The 17,086-nt window shown below is 47.4% G+C and overlaps 1 protein-coding gene across 2 annotated transcripts; it reads right to left on the reverse strand.

Moving 5' to 3' along the window:
* Window positions 1–3,221: 3,221 nt before the first annotated feature.
* On the reverse strand, window positions 3,222–16,713 carry NONO (non-POU domain containing octamer binding). Of its 2 annotated transcripts, none has more exons than XM_027900698.1 (11): window positions 16,652–16,713; window positions 16,361–16,482; window positions 13,773–13,966; window positions 12,483–12,784; window positions 10,378–10,473; window positions 9,261–9,457; window positions 8,465–8,549; window positions 7,232–7,334; window positions 5,892–5,934; window positions 5,447–5,556; window positions 3,222–4,271 (listed from the first exon to the last, which is right to left on the reverse strand). In XM_027900698.1, the coding sequence occupies exons 2-11, from the start codon at window positions 16,473–16,475 to the stop codon at window positions 4,134–4,136; spliced, it is 1,383 nt and encodes a 460-aa protein (XP_027756499.1). In that variant the 5' UTR covers window positions 16,476–16,482; window positions 16,652–16,713; the 3' UTR covers window positions 3,222–4,133. The 2 variants fall into 2 exon arrangements, with proteins under 2 accessions (XP_027756499.1, XP_027756498.1); XM_027900697.1 differs by having other exon boundaries at window positions 13,773–13,993.
* Window positions 16,714–17,086: the final 373 nt, after the last annotated feature.

Below are 17,086 nucleotides of genomic sequence, written 5' to 3' on the forward strand. Positions count from 1 at the left end.
CACTGGGAAGCTCTCACAGCAGCCTGAGCTCGGTGGCTTCAAGCTGATACCCTCCTCGAGGCACTGAACTGCCTCAGAACACAACACCTGACCCAGCAGTCCCAAAGGTGGGCAAAAAAATTCTGCTGGCATCCTGAGGCAAGAATGATGACCAGGGACCCAAGGAAGCTGGGCAGAGGCCTGTGACGGGGAAATCTGCAGTGCTCTAGGGTTTCAGATGTGCCTGTCCTTTCCATGAGCTGTCAGCAGGCCTGCAGCTGTCACCATCCTCGTGCCAGCAGGGATCTGGAGCTCGGGTTACCTCGCACACCTCGGAGGGAACGCCAGGAGGGTGACGTGGCTCACACACATTGCAGAGATACCAGCAGGTATCTGGGGGGGGCAGAGGCTGAGCAGACCCCCCTCGGCAGCACCGAGGGGCAGCAGCACACCCGAGGCTCTGCTGGAGATGGTGCTTTAAAAATCAGGAAGAGATGAGGTTCAGGTGGTCAAGAGCTCGCTGGACTGCACATTCATCACACAGCATCTTGGTTGGAGCTGAGGTTTTTGGCAGTGGCACTTGGGCTGCGCTGCTGAGTGTGCCCCTCCTGCTGAGCAGAGCTCCAAGTAAAGCAGAAGTCACTGTGTGAGTCAGCTGAGCAGGGACGACCATGACCGACACCTTTCAAACAGGCTGCAAGGAACGGGCCAGCTGAGAATTAAAAATAGAGCCTGTTTGGTTCACGTGCACTTAATGTCATATATAACAGAACAAAAAGGAGGTAGAAAAATGAAGAATAAGTTATTCTCAAACCCAGCTTAATGTGTTTGCCCTTGAACGATCAGGGTCAGTGTAAAATAGCCCTCCACATTCCTGAGGAGAACACTGCTGAATGCCTCCAGGGAAAGAAACCCAGCTCACCCCTGACCCTTCAGTCATTCAGGATGCTCTGTGGAGCCAGGGTAGCAGGAAGGCACTGCATTTCTAAAGCAGAGTAATTCCTCCACACAAAAGGCTGCTTAGGAGGAGGAAAATCCCTGATAAACATATTACTGCTATGTATGCCAGCAGGCAGGATTAATGTTTTATTTATTTGGGAAATAAAAACCTTCCTCAGAAGAGGATGTGCTGAGCAATTCTACATCAGAAGTTCCCCCCAGCCACTCTTCTGACTGCACTGCTGAGGAGTTCAGGACCAGCTCTTTGTCCAAGAGCTCTGCACTGATTGTGCTCAACATGACCCAAGTCATGACCGAGACAAAACAGAGAATGACTGTGGCATTTCAGCAAGGCCACAGGAAATCACACCTTCCTTCTCACAGCCCCCACAGGTAGCTCACTGCAGTAGATCAGCACATCCCACCACTTGTAGCTTTCTGTGATAAATTGCAGCTGCTCCAGGCAGGCAGTGTGCCAGAAAAAACAATTGAAATGTTTGTCTGCTGCTTTGATACCACAAAATTATCCAGGTCCCAGCTGGATTTTTCAGATTTATCTGCGATTCTCACAAACTCAGTCATTATTGATTAAGAGGAGGCTGTACCAAGCACAAGCTATAACTTCTGAAGTCCACAAATGACGGGGATTTAAACCTAAGAGCAAAACATCAAGAACCAAACTGGTCTGGTCTGAACTGATACTGCAGAACTGTGTTTTAAACAAGGTATGACAGCAAAAGGCACAGGTTTCTCTTCAGGATAGTCAAAATATTGCAATAATCTGCAACTCCACAGTAGCCAGCACTCTGAGGAAAGTATTCCCTTCTGCACTGCCTGAACCTCAGCACATCCCAAGTGCTTGTGCACTCCTACACACACAGGCAGTGACACCAGAGCCCAAAGTGCTCCAGCAGAGGAAGGAATTGCTCTGGAGTGAGGCAGCCCTGCCTGCCCAGCTGTAAATGCTTCTGCACGAGTCACTCTGTTCCTGCCACTTGCCTCTGAAAACCTTAGCAATGGTTTGCTTTACAATTTCCTTCCAGGAACCTCAGTCACAGGTTTTCAGTCTCCTCCTTTAAAGCAAATTAAGAATAGTTACCTCCAGCACTCACACCAGTTTAGTTTTTCTTCTTTTGCTGTCACGGGATCTCCAGTTTGGATCTTTCAAACCTCGTTAGATGGGCTTTGAGCAGTGCTAAATCCCTCCCTCCCCATGATTTTACACCCCTTTGCTCCCAGCCCCACCCTTACGGGGTAGTTGGAGAGGACTGAGACAGCAGCAGAGTGATGCTGAATATTTGAGCTCTCCTGTTTCCTTGGACAGTGATTTCTCCTCTGGCTGCTCACTAACACACCAGCCAGATGATCAATGGGCAGGACAACCAGAGACAATGCAGACACCTGGGTGCAACTTCACAGTTTCTTCTCCTGCTATTTCACACGTTGGAATTAAACACTCACCAAGCAGCCATGGGAATAGTGAATGTCTGACAGCTTCATTCCAGACAAACAGATCCATTCTCTCCCCAGGGCAACAGAAAATCTAATCAGCATTCTCACTGCCTTATTTGACATTTTGCAATATTGAGCTGTGCTAGCAAATGTTGCAGGTGAAAAACGACCAAACTCTTCATACTTCACAATCAACCCGATAATCTTCATTAAATGCCTATCGTCTCAGCAAGCCAGCAACCAGTGCTGATGCTTCCAAATGTGGAAAACAAAACAAGGAACAAAGAGCATCAGCTGCAGCCTCTCTTCAACACAGCTTATCATCCCATTCCAGGCTAATTAAAAGCCATCCAATGATTGGAGTAAATCAGTCAAAGCTCCAGAGTGATTGTATCATCTTTCCCTACATGACCAAACCCTAATTCAAGGTAACATTTGGCATATCAAAATGGTTTCATCTTCCCTGTGATTTCACAATTCTTCAAGGCACCTCTTTATGCTTTTAGGCTGTAACTCTTTCTCCCACCCTTTCTCATCTGAATTTATTTCTAAGGTTCCCCCTCTGCAGTCTCAGCTGAGCTCCACGTTCCCAGTGACACATGGACAAGCTCTGCATCCACAACACAGACACGTCCCAGGTTTATCAACACTCCCTTACTGCATTCCAACCTGTTGATAGTCTCATCTCAATACTCAAATAAAACTCGTTTTGAGACAAGGAAAATGGTTAAGAAAACTGTCAGGGGTTTAACAACCTCTTTACAGAGCTATGCAAGAACAATTTTTGCACCATAACCTGAATCCACATGTACACATCTGTATTAAAAAAACAGAAGAGACAACACACCAGATAAAAAAGGCTTAAAATCCACTTTAATAATGCATTCCTGTAACATTCCTCAGACAAACTCGAACTTTTTTAGTGGGACAATTACAGTTTGTGTTCAAACAGTTTACACTAAATGAAAAGTCTTGTAGTACTTCTACACAAAAGACAGGCAAGGTTAGGATTATACAAACATTTTTTTCAGTTAAATCTTCAGCATGAGATACAGTATCTTTATCCAATAGATTGTACTTTACTACCAGTAAAAATAAAGAGATACAACACCTTATCAAAAAAATCCATCCCAACAAGAACCTCTCAGCCATTCAGGCTGCACAACTGTCAACTACTTTAAAGAAACAAATGGTCCAGATAAAAAGAGTAACTAACAAGTTAGGAGGAAAAAAAAAAAAAAAGAAAAAAACAAACATAAAGTCTCCCCCGGTTCACTACATGACGGATCATTTGGAGCTATATAAATTTACAAAATCATGGGAGCTGCAAAGTACCCAAATGCTGCCCTAGTTCTCCAGAGACTTCCCTGTGCTCTTAAGCAAGGTTCACTACACTAAAAAAATGCCAAGACATACTGAAATTTTTTTATCTTATTTAGTCTCATGATTTCAGCTGCAAACAGGAAACCTGGAATGGTCGAGGCATTCGGGTCCTTGCCAGATTTCACCGTTCCTGAACAACCACGGCAGCCTCCCAGAATCCATTTTTTCACTTTGAAATTAGGAATGCACCACATGAAATCTTCTAAAACCTTTACCAGTCAGACTGCACTCCCCTCGTCCTAGAGTGGCTTTACCAGAACAGGCCCTAATTAGCAATTTTTTTTTTTAAATGTTCCCCTCCTGTCCCCCCAGGTTGAACCCTGTGTGGCCTGCCAAGATGTCTCTGTCTTTGGGGTGTGTTCAGGGGAAGCTTCACCCCGTTAGTATCTGCGGCGCTTGTTGGGGCCAAAGTCCCCCCCTGGGTTTCCTCTGTTGAAGGCAGGTGGGTTCCCTCCCATGGCTCCCAGGCCTTCCATGGCTCCACCCTGGCCAAAGCGGTCCGGAGGAGGTGGCGGAGTCTTGTGAGGAGGACGAGTGAAGAAGGTGCAGGAAGGAAAACAAGGAACAACAAAGGTAAGTTAAAAGCCGTTGGAGTCGATTCAAATTCTACCACACAAACCTCTACCCCGTCAAAAGCATCCCCATGGTCCCCAAACTGGACTGATGGGATCACTGCAGAACAAAGCTTTCCCCACATTTCCCCAATCTGTAGTCAGGCACAGTGGGACAATCTGCACCACCCCACAGACCGGTGTCCTGCTGTGGAGCAGGAGAGCCTTCTGCACTCACCTTCCCTTTCCATTCCTGGCTTCATCTTCCCTCTTAATCTCCTTGTGTGGTTCACATTCCCTTAACCTCAACCACTTTGCTGTCCCTACTACTTGAGTACAAAAGCTCATGGCCAAATAAAACTGCTCTTTATGACAAAAAAACTACCTGTGACAAAGCAGTCACAACAGAGCAAGAAGTCTGAGTAGGAAGGTTTGCAGGAAAACTTTATTAGAGCAACTGATAAAAACTGCTAAAGGAAGGTGAACTTTCAGGACAAACTTTACTATTGCTGCTGCTGTTTCTGCTGGTGAGTGGAAGTGCTGGCACTGTGGGAGGATCAATTCTCTGTATGACACAGGCCACAAAAGCCTCAGTCTATTGTAAAGCTCTGCAGTAAAGTTTAAAACTAAATCATATATAAAAATTTAAAGAAGGCAAACAAACAAGCATAACCTCCACTGATTCTTTGCTCTTTATCTCCTAAGCAAATTAGCTGAACTCATTTTAGCAAACGAGCACAGGAGATAACTTTGGTTTCAGAGCTGGTGATGGACACAACCCTCCTGAAAGCTTGGCTTTATGCCTGCAAGAATCTACTCTCAAAACACTCTCAATTGAACAAAGCGCTTGCCATTATGCATTTTGAAAAATAACCATAAATCATTGCTAAGATGTAACGAGCATTTTAGCACCAGCTATCTTGGAAGTAAAATATGTAGTTATTAGACTCAGCCCAATCTCCTGAAAATTACCAATGGCTGTCAAAGCAAGATTAACTTCTGAAGATTTCAGCAGGAGTTAAGCAAGAGGTCTAAGCAAGATAAAGAAGCTTCAACTTTGGCAGCAAAGTGCTAAACATTGGAAACACCACAGTTTGCATTGAAAAGGTGTGCACAAAAAGCAGATGGAGATGATCCATTACCATTCCCATGGCTCCATCAGGTATCATGGCTCCAGGCCCAGTCGCAGGAGGTGCAGGAGCTGGGACATTGGTACCACCCATGGCTCCTCTATTGTTCATGCCGATGGTACCTGGAAAAGAAAACTGAGGAATAAGTCCTGGCAGACACAGTGACTGGGGGCTGCTCATCACTCCAGAGCCACTCAGCACCCTCCAAGCTCCCTGCAGTGCTACATGCAGGGACAGAGTCCCAGTCTATCAGCCAGATTTGCACTAGCACGTCAAGACAAACTGATCTTGCTTTGCAGAATGTTCTGTTTCCTGTCACGTGAATACTTCCTGTCACTAGACTGGGAGATTACTTTGAGTTTCTAAATAAGAAGCCAATAAAATGAGATCACTGAAAAAAAGTACAGATTTTGTAACAGAGGAAAGGAACATGGACAGGAACAAAGAATACTCTTACCTCCCATACCCATCTGTCCCATTCGCATGTCTGGTGGCTCCCTCTGGAAAGACAGACACTCAGCTGATAATCAGGCTTTTTAAAAAATGTAATTATACAAATTCAATGGGTTCTGGGGATTTCCTACTGAAAAATGTACCAAAAAGTCATTCCCAGCATAAATTTCAAAGGCAGATATGAGCTACCTTCACATGATAACTGCTCAATGAACAGGTCTCATTTAAAATATCTCATTCTGAAAAGGTTGCTTTTAACAATCACGGTAAAACACCCAGCAGCAAAGCTGCACATGCAGATTTTACCACAGGTATCTTGACATCTGGATGGAAAGATCTGTGAGCAGCAGTAACACATTAGATAGAATTAGTTTTGCTACTCCCTCAGCGTAGCTAAGAAGCTTTTCCTGTTGAAAGGAATGTAAGCTTACATAAAGACACAGTACTGGGTCACTTGCATTAAAATACCAGCTAGGGATTTCAATTTCTTTTTGATTTACTGTGCATCAGGAACATGTATCACAGGTATCTTCCACCACCTCACTGCAGTGAGGAATACCACTTTTCCCACAGTGGCAACTGAAGACAGATTTCACTTTATCAGTAGTCTCAGCGCCACTGTTTATCATCTGAGGGCACTGTTATTTGGAGGAATCAGGACTTCTGGTACACAGAGATAATGATTCCCACATTTGGGTCAGTCACGTGGTTTTGAACCTTTTGGTTTGACATATATGTAGCTATTTTGCCTAGGGGACAATTTTTCACTAGAATCCATAAACACTTGCCCTCCAGCTGCATTGCTGCTGTTACACCACCTAGACAGCACTACAGCTATTCCCACGACAGGGGCTGGGAGTGGAAACAAATTGCAAGACAGTTCTTTTCACAGATTTGGAGAAACTGTTATTAAAAGGCAGGCTATCACACATGGTACATTATAAGAAAATACCGGACCAACTGACTTTTAAGCACAAGCAATTACCATGCCTGCAGCAGTGCCTCAAGTTGGGATCATTTCATCTAAGCACGACTGAGACTGCAGGCCAGGGATGTAGCCAGGTGGAGAATCGTAACAGGATTCTGCTGCAGTGCCTCAGCACAGTACATGTTTACAGTTAGAATAAAATGAGTGAGTGTGTATTATTCTGAGCAGCATGACAGCAAGTGAGGGTCCTGCATGAACAGCACTGGGACAGAACTGGGGTATTTACACTTTCCAGGCTAAACTGTATTAAGACTGGAGGGAGCCAATAGTTTAGGGTAGCAAGTTAAGAATTCACAGAAAGGGCAAAAATCTAGTGTGAGTGCACAGATGTAATGGGAAGGCAGAAGCACTCCTACCGCATCGGCAAAGTTCCCTTTAAAGCCCTCCTGCTGGCGTCTCATCATCTCTTCCTGCTGCCTCCTCATTTCCTCCTCGCGGCGCCGGCGTTCCTCCTCTTGCCTGGGAAAAAAAGTCCAAGGATGCTCAGCACAACACACACCATCCACCTGCATCACCGTGCTGCGGGGCTGCCTCGTGGATCTTGACTGGAAACTTAGAACTTTAGGAACATATGAGGCATCTCACGATGAAAACAAACGTTTTCGTGCACCAAGATACTTCCAGCACTTTCATTTTGAAGGAGCTCATTATAGAAGATAACCTGAGCACACTTGTGTGTGTGTGTTTGTCTCGTGAGGAGCAGCTGAGGGATCTGGGGATGTTCAGCCTGGAGAAAAGGAGGCTCCAGGGGACCTTCTCACTCTCTACACCTCCCTGACAGGAGGGTGGAGCCAGGTGGGGGTCGGTCTCTTCTCCCAGGTCACAAGTGACAGGGAGAGAGGAAACGGCCCCAAGCTGCACCAGGGAAAATTTAGACTGGTATCAGGGAAAATGTCTTCACCAAAAGGGTTACAAAGCATCAGAACAGGCTGCCCGGAAAGTGGTGCAGTCACCATCCCTGGAGGGATCCTAAAGGATGTGTAGATGTGGCACTTGTGGACATGGTTTAGTGGTGGCCTTTGCAGTGTTAGATTTAGTTGGACTCAGTGACCTTAGAAGTCTTCTCCAACCTAAATGGTTCTATGCACACAGCAGCTCCCAAATGCATGCTGACTACAATGCAGTATCATACATGCAAGACAGTTCTCAAGTCCCTTTTATTACACAAACAGCCTGGTAATCTTCCTGCAGCTTCTAAAATGACCCTGAGACAAGGAAGTGCTGCAATGGAGAGAGAAATCTCCAAGACTAAGTTAACCCTCAAATGAAAATGCGGAGGCTGGAATGGGATTTCCCAACCTGTAGCACAAAAACCACCGAATCACTGCACAGATTCGGAATTTTTTATCTGCTTCGGTAAAGGAGCTTCACTTACACATAGAACTGTAAAGAAACAAATACTAATCAACGCAAGAAACTCCTAACTCTTCCATCTTAAACCAACTGTACATTCTCCCTATGAACAAAAAGGCCTAAAGTAACAGCCCCACTTTGGTAGTAATTAAATTGTCACAGTGAACGATCAGGTGCACTGAAGAGGCGTTTCATTCCACTGTGGATTCACAGCATTTCATAACCTGCCCCCTTACCTGAGTTCCAACTGTTTACGTTTTTGTACTTCTTGGTTATGCAACTCCTCCATTCTCCTCAGCTCCTCCTGGCGTCTCATTAAATCTGTGTAAGGTGACAGTAAAAAACACGATCAAACTCATCTCCCATGCCACCTCACCAATTCCTGAACTAGAACTGTTACACAATGGAGTAACAGTTTCCATCAGTACAGTGACATCTCTCACAATTGGTTCACCAAGATTCAGTGCCACGTCCTGCACTTGGGTCACAGCCACCCCATGAAGTGCTCCGGGCTGGGGTCAGAGTGGCTGGAAAGCTGCCCAGCGGGAAAGGACCTGGGCAACAGTCCCTGAGTATGAGCCAGTGTGTGCTCAGGTGGGTGAGAAGGCCAGTGGCACCCTGGCCTGCACCAGCAATAGCGTGGCAGCAGGACCAGGGCAGTGATTGTCCCTCTGTTCTGGGCACTGGGGAGGTCACATCTCAAATCCTGTGCCCAGAGAAGGGCACCAGAGCTGGGGCACAAGTGTGACGAGGGGCAGCTGAGGGAGCTGGGAGTGTTGAGCCTGAAGAAAAGAAGGCTCGTGGAGTCGTTATTGTTCTACCCCTACCTGAAAGGAGGTTAATGGTTGGACTTGATGGTCTTTTCCACCTCAACAATTCTATGTTATGTTCATTTGCTGCCACCATGCTTGGTCACGGGACACTCAGCTACCCCACAGCTCACCTTCAGTGGGCTGTAGCCAGTGCCCTCAGGTACCCACCCCTGGATAGTGCAGGCCCTGTCCCAGCCCTGTGTTCCACTCTGACTGGTACCTTGCCGCATGAGCATGACTTGGTGCTCGTGGCGAGCTGCCTCCATCTCCATTTCCAGCTTCTCCCGAGCTTCCTTGATGTTGCGATCTACTTGTTCCTGCTGCTGCTTCTCCATCTCTATTAGAGCCTTCCAGCGCATGGCATATTCATACTCAAAGCTGCCGGGCTGTGCGAACCGAGGAGGCTGCTCACGCTCCCTGGGGAACAACGAGGAGCCAGTGAATGTTCCGGGAAAGCAAAGAGGAACCGGGAAAAACACGTCTGTGTGTCAAATGCCACAGCAGCTCCTTTTAACAGTTAGCTACGGGTGGGACACCAGCTTGTCTGCTCCTTGGGAATGATATTATTGAAAGGAGGAGTTTGGGCAGAATCCTCCTGCGTGGAAAGTGTCCTTCTCCATAACAAGCAACGACACTGCTGTCATTAGACACCAAGAGATTCTGGGTAAAGGGATTTAGAAATACTCTTGAAAGCAACAGCCTTTGCTCCTGCTGCACATCTAATGGACACATCCACTCCAGGAACAAACACTGCCCAAACCTGCATGTTTATTTCTGCAGTATCTGCAGCACATGACTGTTCCTAATACGGTCTCCCAGTTCCTGAAACTCTCATCTTCCTTACTTGAAAAATTCATGAAATCACATGGTTTTCTAATGCCAACTGCTCAGATCATAAGATTCCTACTTATACTAGGAAGTCTTCAAAGACTGTAGTCTTATACCTGGATAGCTCTACAATCTCCTAATGCTATTCACATAAATCCTTAAATTTCTACTGTGGGTTCAAATCTGTTACCTATACAGGCTTTCTGTAATACTTGCCAGAGAATTTCATGTTATCTGTGTTATCTCAAATTCATTTAACTTTTTATTCCAACAACTGAAAAGGACTTATGCAAAATATGTGGAGGCTGCCAGTCTTATCCAGTAGTGTGGATTCACACACCAGTGTGTGCTTTCTTTCAGCCAACCACGGTAAGAGAACAGTGTATGCAGCTCTCTTTCCAAATTTACAGAAAAAAGGAGGACCTCATGAGCACTGATGAGCCACCCTTCTCAGACTGAGGCACTACTCCACAGGCAGACACATCTCCTGTTGCCAGCCAGGCACCTACTTGTGATATTGCTGGTTTTTGATGACTAGTTTCTCTGGTAGTCCCTCTTCATCATCATATTGATCCATGGGCTCCACAGTGACAGGCCGAGGGAATCTGTAGAGAAAAGATGAGGTGTTTTCAAGAAAATTCAAGAATGAGCTTGCAGTTTCGGAAAGTATGTGTGCTGTGTCTGAACCTATACTGCTCAAAGAAATCCAGAGCAGCTGGGGATTTTAATCAAAGTGAAATCAGAAATTACTTCGAACACCTTTTTTTTCTTTTGTTCTAGAACAGGAATAGAACTGTTAATCAAAATTCTTGTTGAATCCAAACCAAAATTGTACTGTTGATATTAAGAGCTTAACTAGAACCTGACATCCTCCAGCAGGATTTACTCAGCATCAAGTCTTGTTCTCCAGCATCTGCTTTTCCTCCCTTGCTACGTGGCCAACCCCAGGCCACACGAATCCATCGTGCCTGTTTATGGCTGCCTAAAGCAAAGAGTAACTACACCACTCCTCCCTGGAGACTGCAGGCTGTACCATCCAGTCACACTCTCCTGGTGAGACCACCAGGCAGTTGCCAAGCAACAGCGCTCTGAGCGTCCACTGGGCCCTGCCTGAATTCCCACCGCCCAAGGAATCCACTGGTGCACTTCTCAAGAGAGCTGCACGAGTGCTTCTGTCTTTCTGGCTCCTGCATGGAAGCGTCCCCAGCCCCTGAATCAGCTCCACACCACGGGACCAACACTGCTCAGCGCCATGTGCCATAGCTGGGCAGATGGAAGAGAGATGATCCTGCTGTGCCAAGAAGCACGGGGTTCCCAGGCTCCAGCAGGAAGGCAGGACATGGGAGGCTAAAATCCCTCTCCTCAGCTAAAGATCCATAAAATAGCTTTTCACTTTGATGTGACATATTCCATTATTAACAGTCTTACTTTCCAACATGAGCCAATTTCCAACAGTTTATCTACTGTTACTGCCTTGAACTAGGATAAACCAGAGCGAATTTAACCAAAACCAAACCATAACTAGAAATAAAACAACAGACTGGTTTGTGGTCCTAGATATCAGACCCTGGTGCACTGATAGCTATAAAAAGATTGAATGTTAGCCTCAGTTATACTCTGGTAGTGATTAGTTTTGCATGATCACTTCTAAAAATCTGTTTTCATGGTCCTTCCAGGATAGAGACTTCTGAATCTGCAAAAGCTCTCTAACAATAATCCTCCTGTAGAGCACTACACACTATGCTGGGCAGCCCTGAAGAATCTCAGGGAGAAAAACAGGTATTAAAGAAATAAACCAAACCTGCTTTTGGAAACTGAGTGTTCCTATGTACAGCTGTGCCACTGCAGATCCCCAAGAAGTGAGAAGCACAAATCTTATAAAATTACTTTCCAAATTAGCAATATAGACCTATTTCAGGAAGTATTCTAGTCAGAAATTCTAGCAGCATACATACAAAATATACAGTAAATTTTGTTTCCAAGAGATCAGAAATGGCTCCCTCTTAACTCTTAGAGCAGTAAACTGAGTGCTCTGAGGAATGCAACTAGAATTGCTCATTTACTTGAAGTTCACATAACTATGCAAGAACATGCTTTGCTGCCTTATTACATTTCAAGCACAGGGAAAACAAATGGTGAAAACTTCAGACAATCCCATCTGAGCAGTTTCTCCAACAGATCCCATGCCCACAGTTGCATTCCACCCCAGCAGTGCCCGCTGCCAAGTGGAGCCCCGTCCTGAGACTCTCCCCTTAAGTGACCCAGAGTGTACAATTAACACACTTGAGCTTTGTTTCCAAACAAATTACATGGACGGTCTCTGAAATAGCTCCTGCTTCTTAAAGGCTGCTTTAATCGCCCTAAGAAGGTTGTTTTATGGAGAAAGAGTTTATTGGGAAGTTTTATGCACTTACCCCACCAGCAGCTTCCCAGAAGAAAGTTCTCAGACCTGAGTTTCAGCCCAGACTGTCTTTTACTGGAACAAAGCTACACAAAGTTCTCCCCACCTCGTGCCCCACCTGTCCCACCATGGTGCAAGGAATCACTGCTCACAAGCCCCTGCCACCCAACGTGCACACATGCCAGTAGAGCCCCTCGTGCCCTCCACACTTACGTAGTCAGCAGGAAAGACCCATCACTACATCTATCCAGGGCTTTCCTGGCAGCAGGCTTCCCTGAGAACTCCACAATGCCTTTCCCAGAGGATCGGCCTCTGTCATCCACAATAACCACAGCCCTTTCCACCTGGCCAAACACTGAGAAGGCTTCCTCCAGGAGCTCATTGGACACAAACTGGGGCAGGTTCCTGACTGTCAGCGATGCGCTGTGGCAGGCAAAGCGCACTCGCAGCTGCTTCCCACGGAGAGGCATGTTGTCTAATTCCACCTTGGCAATCTCTGCCAGAGTGCGAGTTTCCTGCGGATAGAAACAAGCAGCATTAAAACTCTCAGCGTGGCACGGAATCAGTGGGTCACAGGCACAACACAGGCTGATCTCCCTGGAACGAGTACTCCTGAGAGCAACAGATGATGCTCCCACAGCATGGTGAGAAGTGTCCCAACAAACCAGAGCTATCATCACTGACTCGGGCTGAGTTTGGGGGGGAAAAAACAAAAGGTATATGTTTAGTCCAACAGCCAGAACGAACTAAGCAAACAATTAAATTGTCATTATCCGTCACAAATAATTATATTAAGGTTACGAAGCATGCTTTTTTTTTTTAACAAACAAATTTAAAAAAAATAATCAAGATTCAACTATCAGCAAAGCCTGATAAGGAAATGCTGCCTGTATGACAATTCGTGAAGCCCTCCTATGCCAGTCCACGCCTTCCCACTCATTTAAGTCACTACCAAGCAGCTGCACCAGAGCGAAGTGCTCTGGTGTGGGACCCTTGTGCTCCATCCACTCACCTCAAGGCTTTCAGGAAGGTGGTGCATGAGCCACTGAAAACTGAGAAGCACTACTCTATGCTGGTAGCTACCTCCCTCCTGGAGACACTTCATTGTGACCATCTGGAGATCCCTTCCTCGAGAGCATTAATCACTCCAGGAATACTGCATGACAAACTATGTCCGTATTCATACCCTTCCAGAAAATGGAAGTTCACTTTGTCTATGATAACATCATGTTCATATGGCTTGTTTTTCTGCTTTCTACCAGCTGATTCCAGAAAAACTTTAGCAAATATCTCATAAGGCCTGTCACAAGCTGCCCAAAATTCCAATTTCTTCTCATAACATGCTGGACAAACCACTTGTAGAAGCTAATCCCATATTCCAGGTTACTGTGATTAACAGTAGGCTTAATTAACGAGATATCTGAACATCTACTACTTTCAATTAGCAACACTGCTCCAGTGTGAGCCATTGCCACAACACCTCCAAAGGTAGAAGTCACTCACCAGCCTGATAAAACCAAAGCCTTTGTCCTTGTGTATGAAGACTTCCCCTGCCTTGCCATACTTCTCAAACAACTTTCTCATCTCTTCCTCTGTAATATCTGGGGGCAGATTCCCCACAAATAGGCGGCTTCTTTGGGTGAAGGTCTTTTCCCCAGGTTTCCGGAAATTCTTCAGGTCAATAGTCAGGCCTTCATCTGAGGGGAATAAGGTACACAGCTGCTCTACAGTTGGGGGGATAAATTTTATTAGGTTTCATCACAGTGACCACAGAGACACAGGACAATACAGCTTACACCACCCATCCACTTCGCTCTTAAACCTCTCCAGCCATCTCTACAGCAACCAGGGGGGTTTGATTTCAGAACGGCCCCACAGTTTTCTGTGAAGAAAACACATCCTTGAACCTCAGCGCTCATTGACAGCAGTGAATGACAGTCTAGAACTGGAGAAAACACCAACACTGCAGCTTGAAACAGCATGAGATATTTCACCCAAGCTTTTGGAGATCTGGTCAAGGTAACAGGGCCACAACAAAATCAAGAGTAGTCACAATGCAGGACTTTGTTATCAGAACCTGAGTAATTACAGAACAGCCACAGTTTGGCCAGCAGCCAGATTTTTACTCAAAAATAGCCCAAAACAAAACTACTCCAAATGTCCAGAAAAATATGAAAACAAGAGGAAATTTTATCTAAACAGATAATATTTCAGGTAGCTGTCATTCTGTGAGATGGGATTTGGGTTCTGGAGTACGGGGTTCCAAACTGATGAGAAGGCTGGAATGGTGAAAATAGTGGAAGAAAACCCCAACCCCAACCCAAATCGTCCCAAAAAACAGCCGTACAGATGAGACCTCAGAAAAATTACAAATTCATTATTATTAAGGTTGGAAAAGACCTCTAAGATCGAGCCCAACATTAAAATGTTTTCTGAGATATCCACCAGTAATAAACACAAATAGGAACATTCTCAAATCCCCACATGCATACACAATCTTTAACCCTTAATTCAGCAGGAGTCCAGCATGATCCTGCAAGCTCTGCTATGCGTGCCAGGGTGCATTTAGCATCACTTTTATCTCCCTGTGTCCCATTCTCCTAAAGGCACATGGAACTTCACCAGACACAAGGCATAAAGCAGTTCCTTTGCTCTGCAGAGGACACAGACCATGCCCACACATAGGAAATAAAATATGAACACAAATGGCTTTATTTAGGCTACAAAACAGTGAAATGTTCTGCAGTGTGAACTTGTTCACAGCATTATCACAAGTATTTGGGGATCAATTGCAAGGCCTGTGGATACAACAGGAGGGACCTGGGATGGAGTTTACACTGCTCTGCCTTAAGCAGATCCACGCAAAGGAGACACAGCCACTCACTCCAGAGCTGATCCCTGGGGGAATTCCCCAACAGCTGGGCTGTATTGTTTCAACCTGACTGGAAACGACTGCGCGGCCACCCTTGTCTATTATTGTCGGGGAACCGATAAAGAGCCCGTTCAACAGGACCCCCTAATGAAAACATGCGGGATTTGGACACAAAAACCCCACTCAAACGAATCACAAAAAAGCGCACAGGTGACTTCTACACGCTTTTGTTTAGAATAGCCAGACTGGCCAGACTTAAAAAAATAAAACCGCATCTGATGTAAGTAAAGCACTTTATCTCCCAAAAACGCTAACGGCAATGCCTCGCCGCCTAATTCCAAACCATCCAGTCAGATCAGTTCACGAGCATCCTGTCTCAACTCACAAGCACACCCACCCCGCCGCATCCCGGGGGGCCAGAGCTACAGCCCAGACCGAGTGAGAAAACCTGGGAACCCGCTGGAGGAGAACAAGGGCTTCCATCAATGTCAACCGGCCCTTGAAAGCTGAAATATCAAGTAAAGCTGGGTATCTCCTGGCTCCTCCCATATATAAAAAAAGGAAAAACCAGCCTTAAGGGTGCCTGCAAACTTGGCAAAAAGCGAATTAATTTCTTTAGTAATCCTGTAATTTTCTCTAGTAACATAGTTTCTGAAGTTTCTAGGTTCTTAAGGAAAGCAGAGTTGAGAAGCAATCTGTTATGGAGGGGGAAATAAAAAAAAAAAAAACACCAAACCAGGAACCAGACAACGAATACCAGACCGCATTGTATTTGTAAGGTTTTTAACAGGAAAGCTGTTAAAAAACCGCGGTGACTTCCAGATTCTGAGTGAGCTTTCCTCGAGACTCTCAGACAAAGAAGGAACCTCTGTATCACAGTTTCTACGCCCCAAAACTCTCTATCACAGTGCTGGGAACACGAGGAACTCGTCAAACACAGGGGAGCCGCGTGTGCCTTTGAGCGGACCGAGCAAAACCAACTCGAGACCTCACAAACACAACCCGGGCGCAAACTCAAACCCCCGTTCCCACCGGGGGAAAACGCCGCCGTGGAAGGCGGCGCCGAAGGGCTGAGTTTTTATTGTTTTAAGGCGAAAAGCCCCGCGTCCCTTTTGTTCCCGCCGGGACCTGTTGCGGGCCCCGGCGAACCGCTAGGATTGGATTTTCCCCACCGCTCGGCGGGGGCAGGGGCTGTCCCCGCGGCGGGCCCGGCACTCACTCTGGCTGTTGGCCTGCTGCCCGTTGGCCGGGATGGACGGCGGCGGGTGCTGCTGGTGCTGCTTGCGCGGAGCGTGGTTCTGCTTCTCCATGTTGAACCCTTTGTTGCCCTGCATCTTCCCCCACCTGCGGGGCGACACGCGCGGTCGGAACTCGGGGCCGGGCGGGGCGGGGCGGGCCCCGCAGGCCGCGCCGGGCCCCGGCACCGCCGCGGCGGAGCGGGGGCTGAACCGCCACCCTGAGGGCCGCCCTTGCCCCCCCCTTCCCCCCCCCCCCCGCGCCGCGCGGCCTCACCTTGAGGCGGCACCGGCCGGGGGACGCGGACACGGACACCGACAGGGACACGAACACCGGGCCGGGACAGCGGGACCGCGGCGGCCCTGAGCGGAGAGAGCGCGCGCGGCCGGAACTCGCGCACCCTAGCGCGGCGCCCCGCTCCTCCGCGGGCCCATTGGCCGCCGCGCCTCGGAGAGCTTCGCCCCTCATTGGCCGAGCTCGCCGTCACTCCCGGGCGGGGGCGGGACCGGGCGGGCGCGCCGGGGCGCGATTGGCCGGGCCGGGCGGGCGCGCGCGCGCCGCCAATCGAAGGGGGGCGGCGGGGCAGCCAAGCTCGGGTGAGAGGAGAGCGGGGGACAAAGGGAGCGGCCGCGCGGGCCGCCCCGCGCGCGGCGCGCAGGCGCAGTGCGGGGGCCGCGCCGCTTTTAAAGGGCCAGCGGCGGCACCTCCC

Source organism: Empidonax traillii, unplaced genomic scaffold (genome assembly GCF_003031625.1).
Source record: "Empidonax traillii isolate 1590-97213 ecotype Southwest subspecies unplaced genomic scaffold, ASM303162v1 scaffold746:size489142, whole genome shotgun sequence".
Lineage (NCBI taxonomy): Eukaryota > Metazoa > Chordata > Aves > Passeriformes > Tyrannidae > Empidonax > Empidonax traillii.

Excerpts from the sequence above, each read along its gene's own strand:
- NONO (XM_027900697.1), bottom strand. The coding sequence starts at position 16,475 with ATGCAGGGCAACAAAGGGTTCAACATGGAGAAGCAGAACCACGCTCCG. Across the intron at positions 9,458-10,377 it reads AAAAACCAGCAATATCACAA|GGAGCGTGAGCAGCCTCCTC; the intron begins GTAGGTGCCTGG and ends GTTGTTCCCCAG. Across the intron at positions 5,557-5,891 it reads GGGACAGATGGGTATGGGAG|GTACCATCGGCATGAACAAT; the intron begins GTAAGAGTATTC and ends TTTCTTTTCCAG.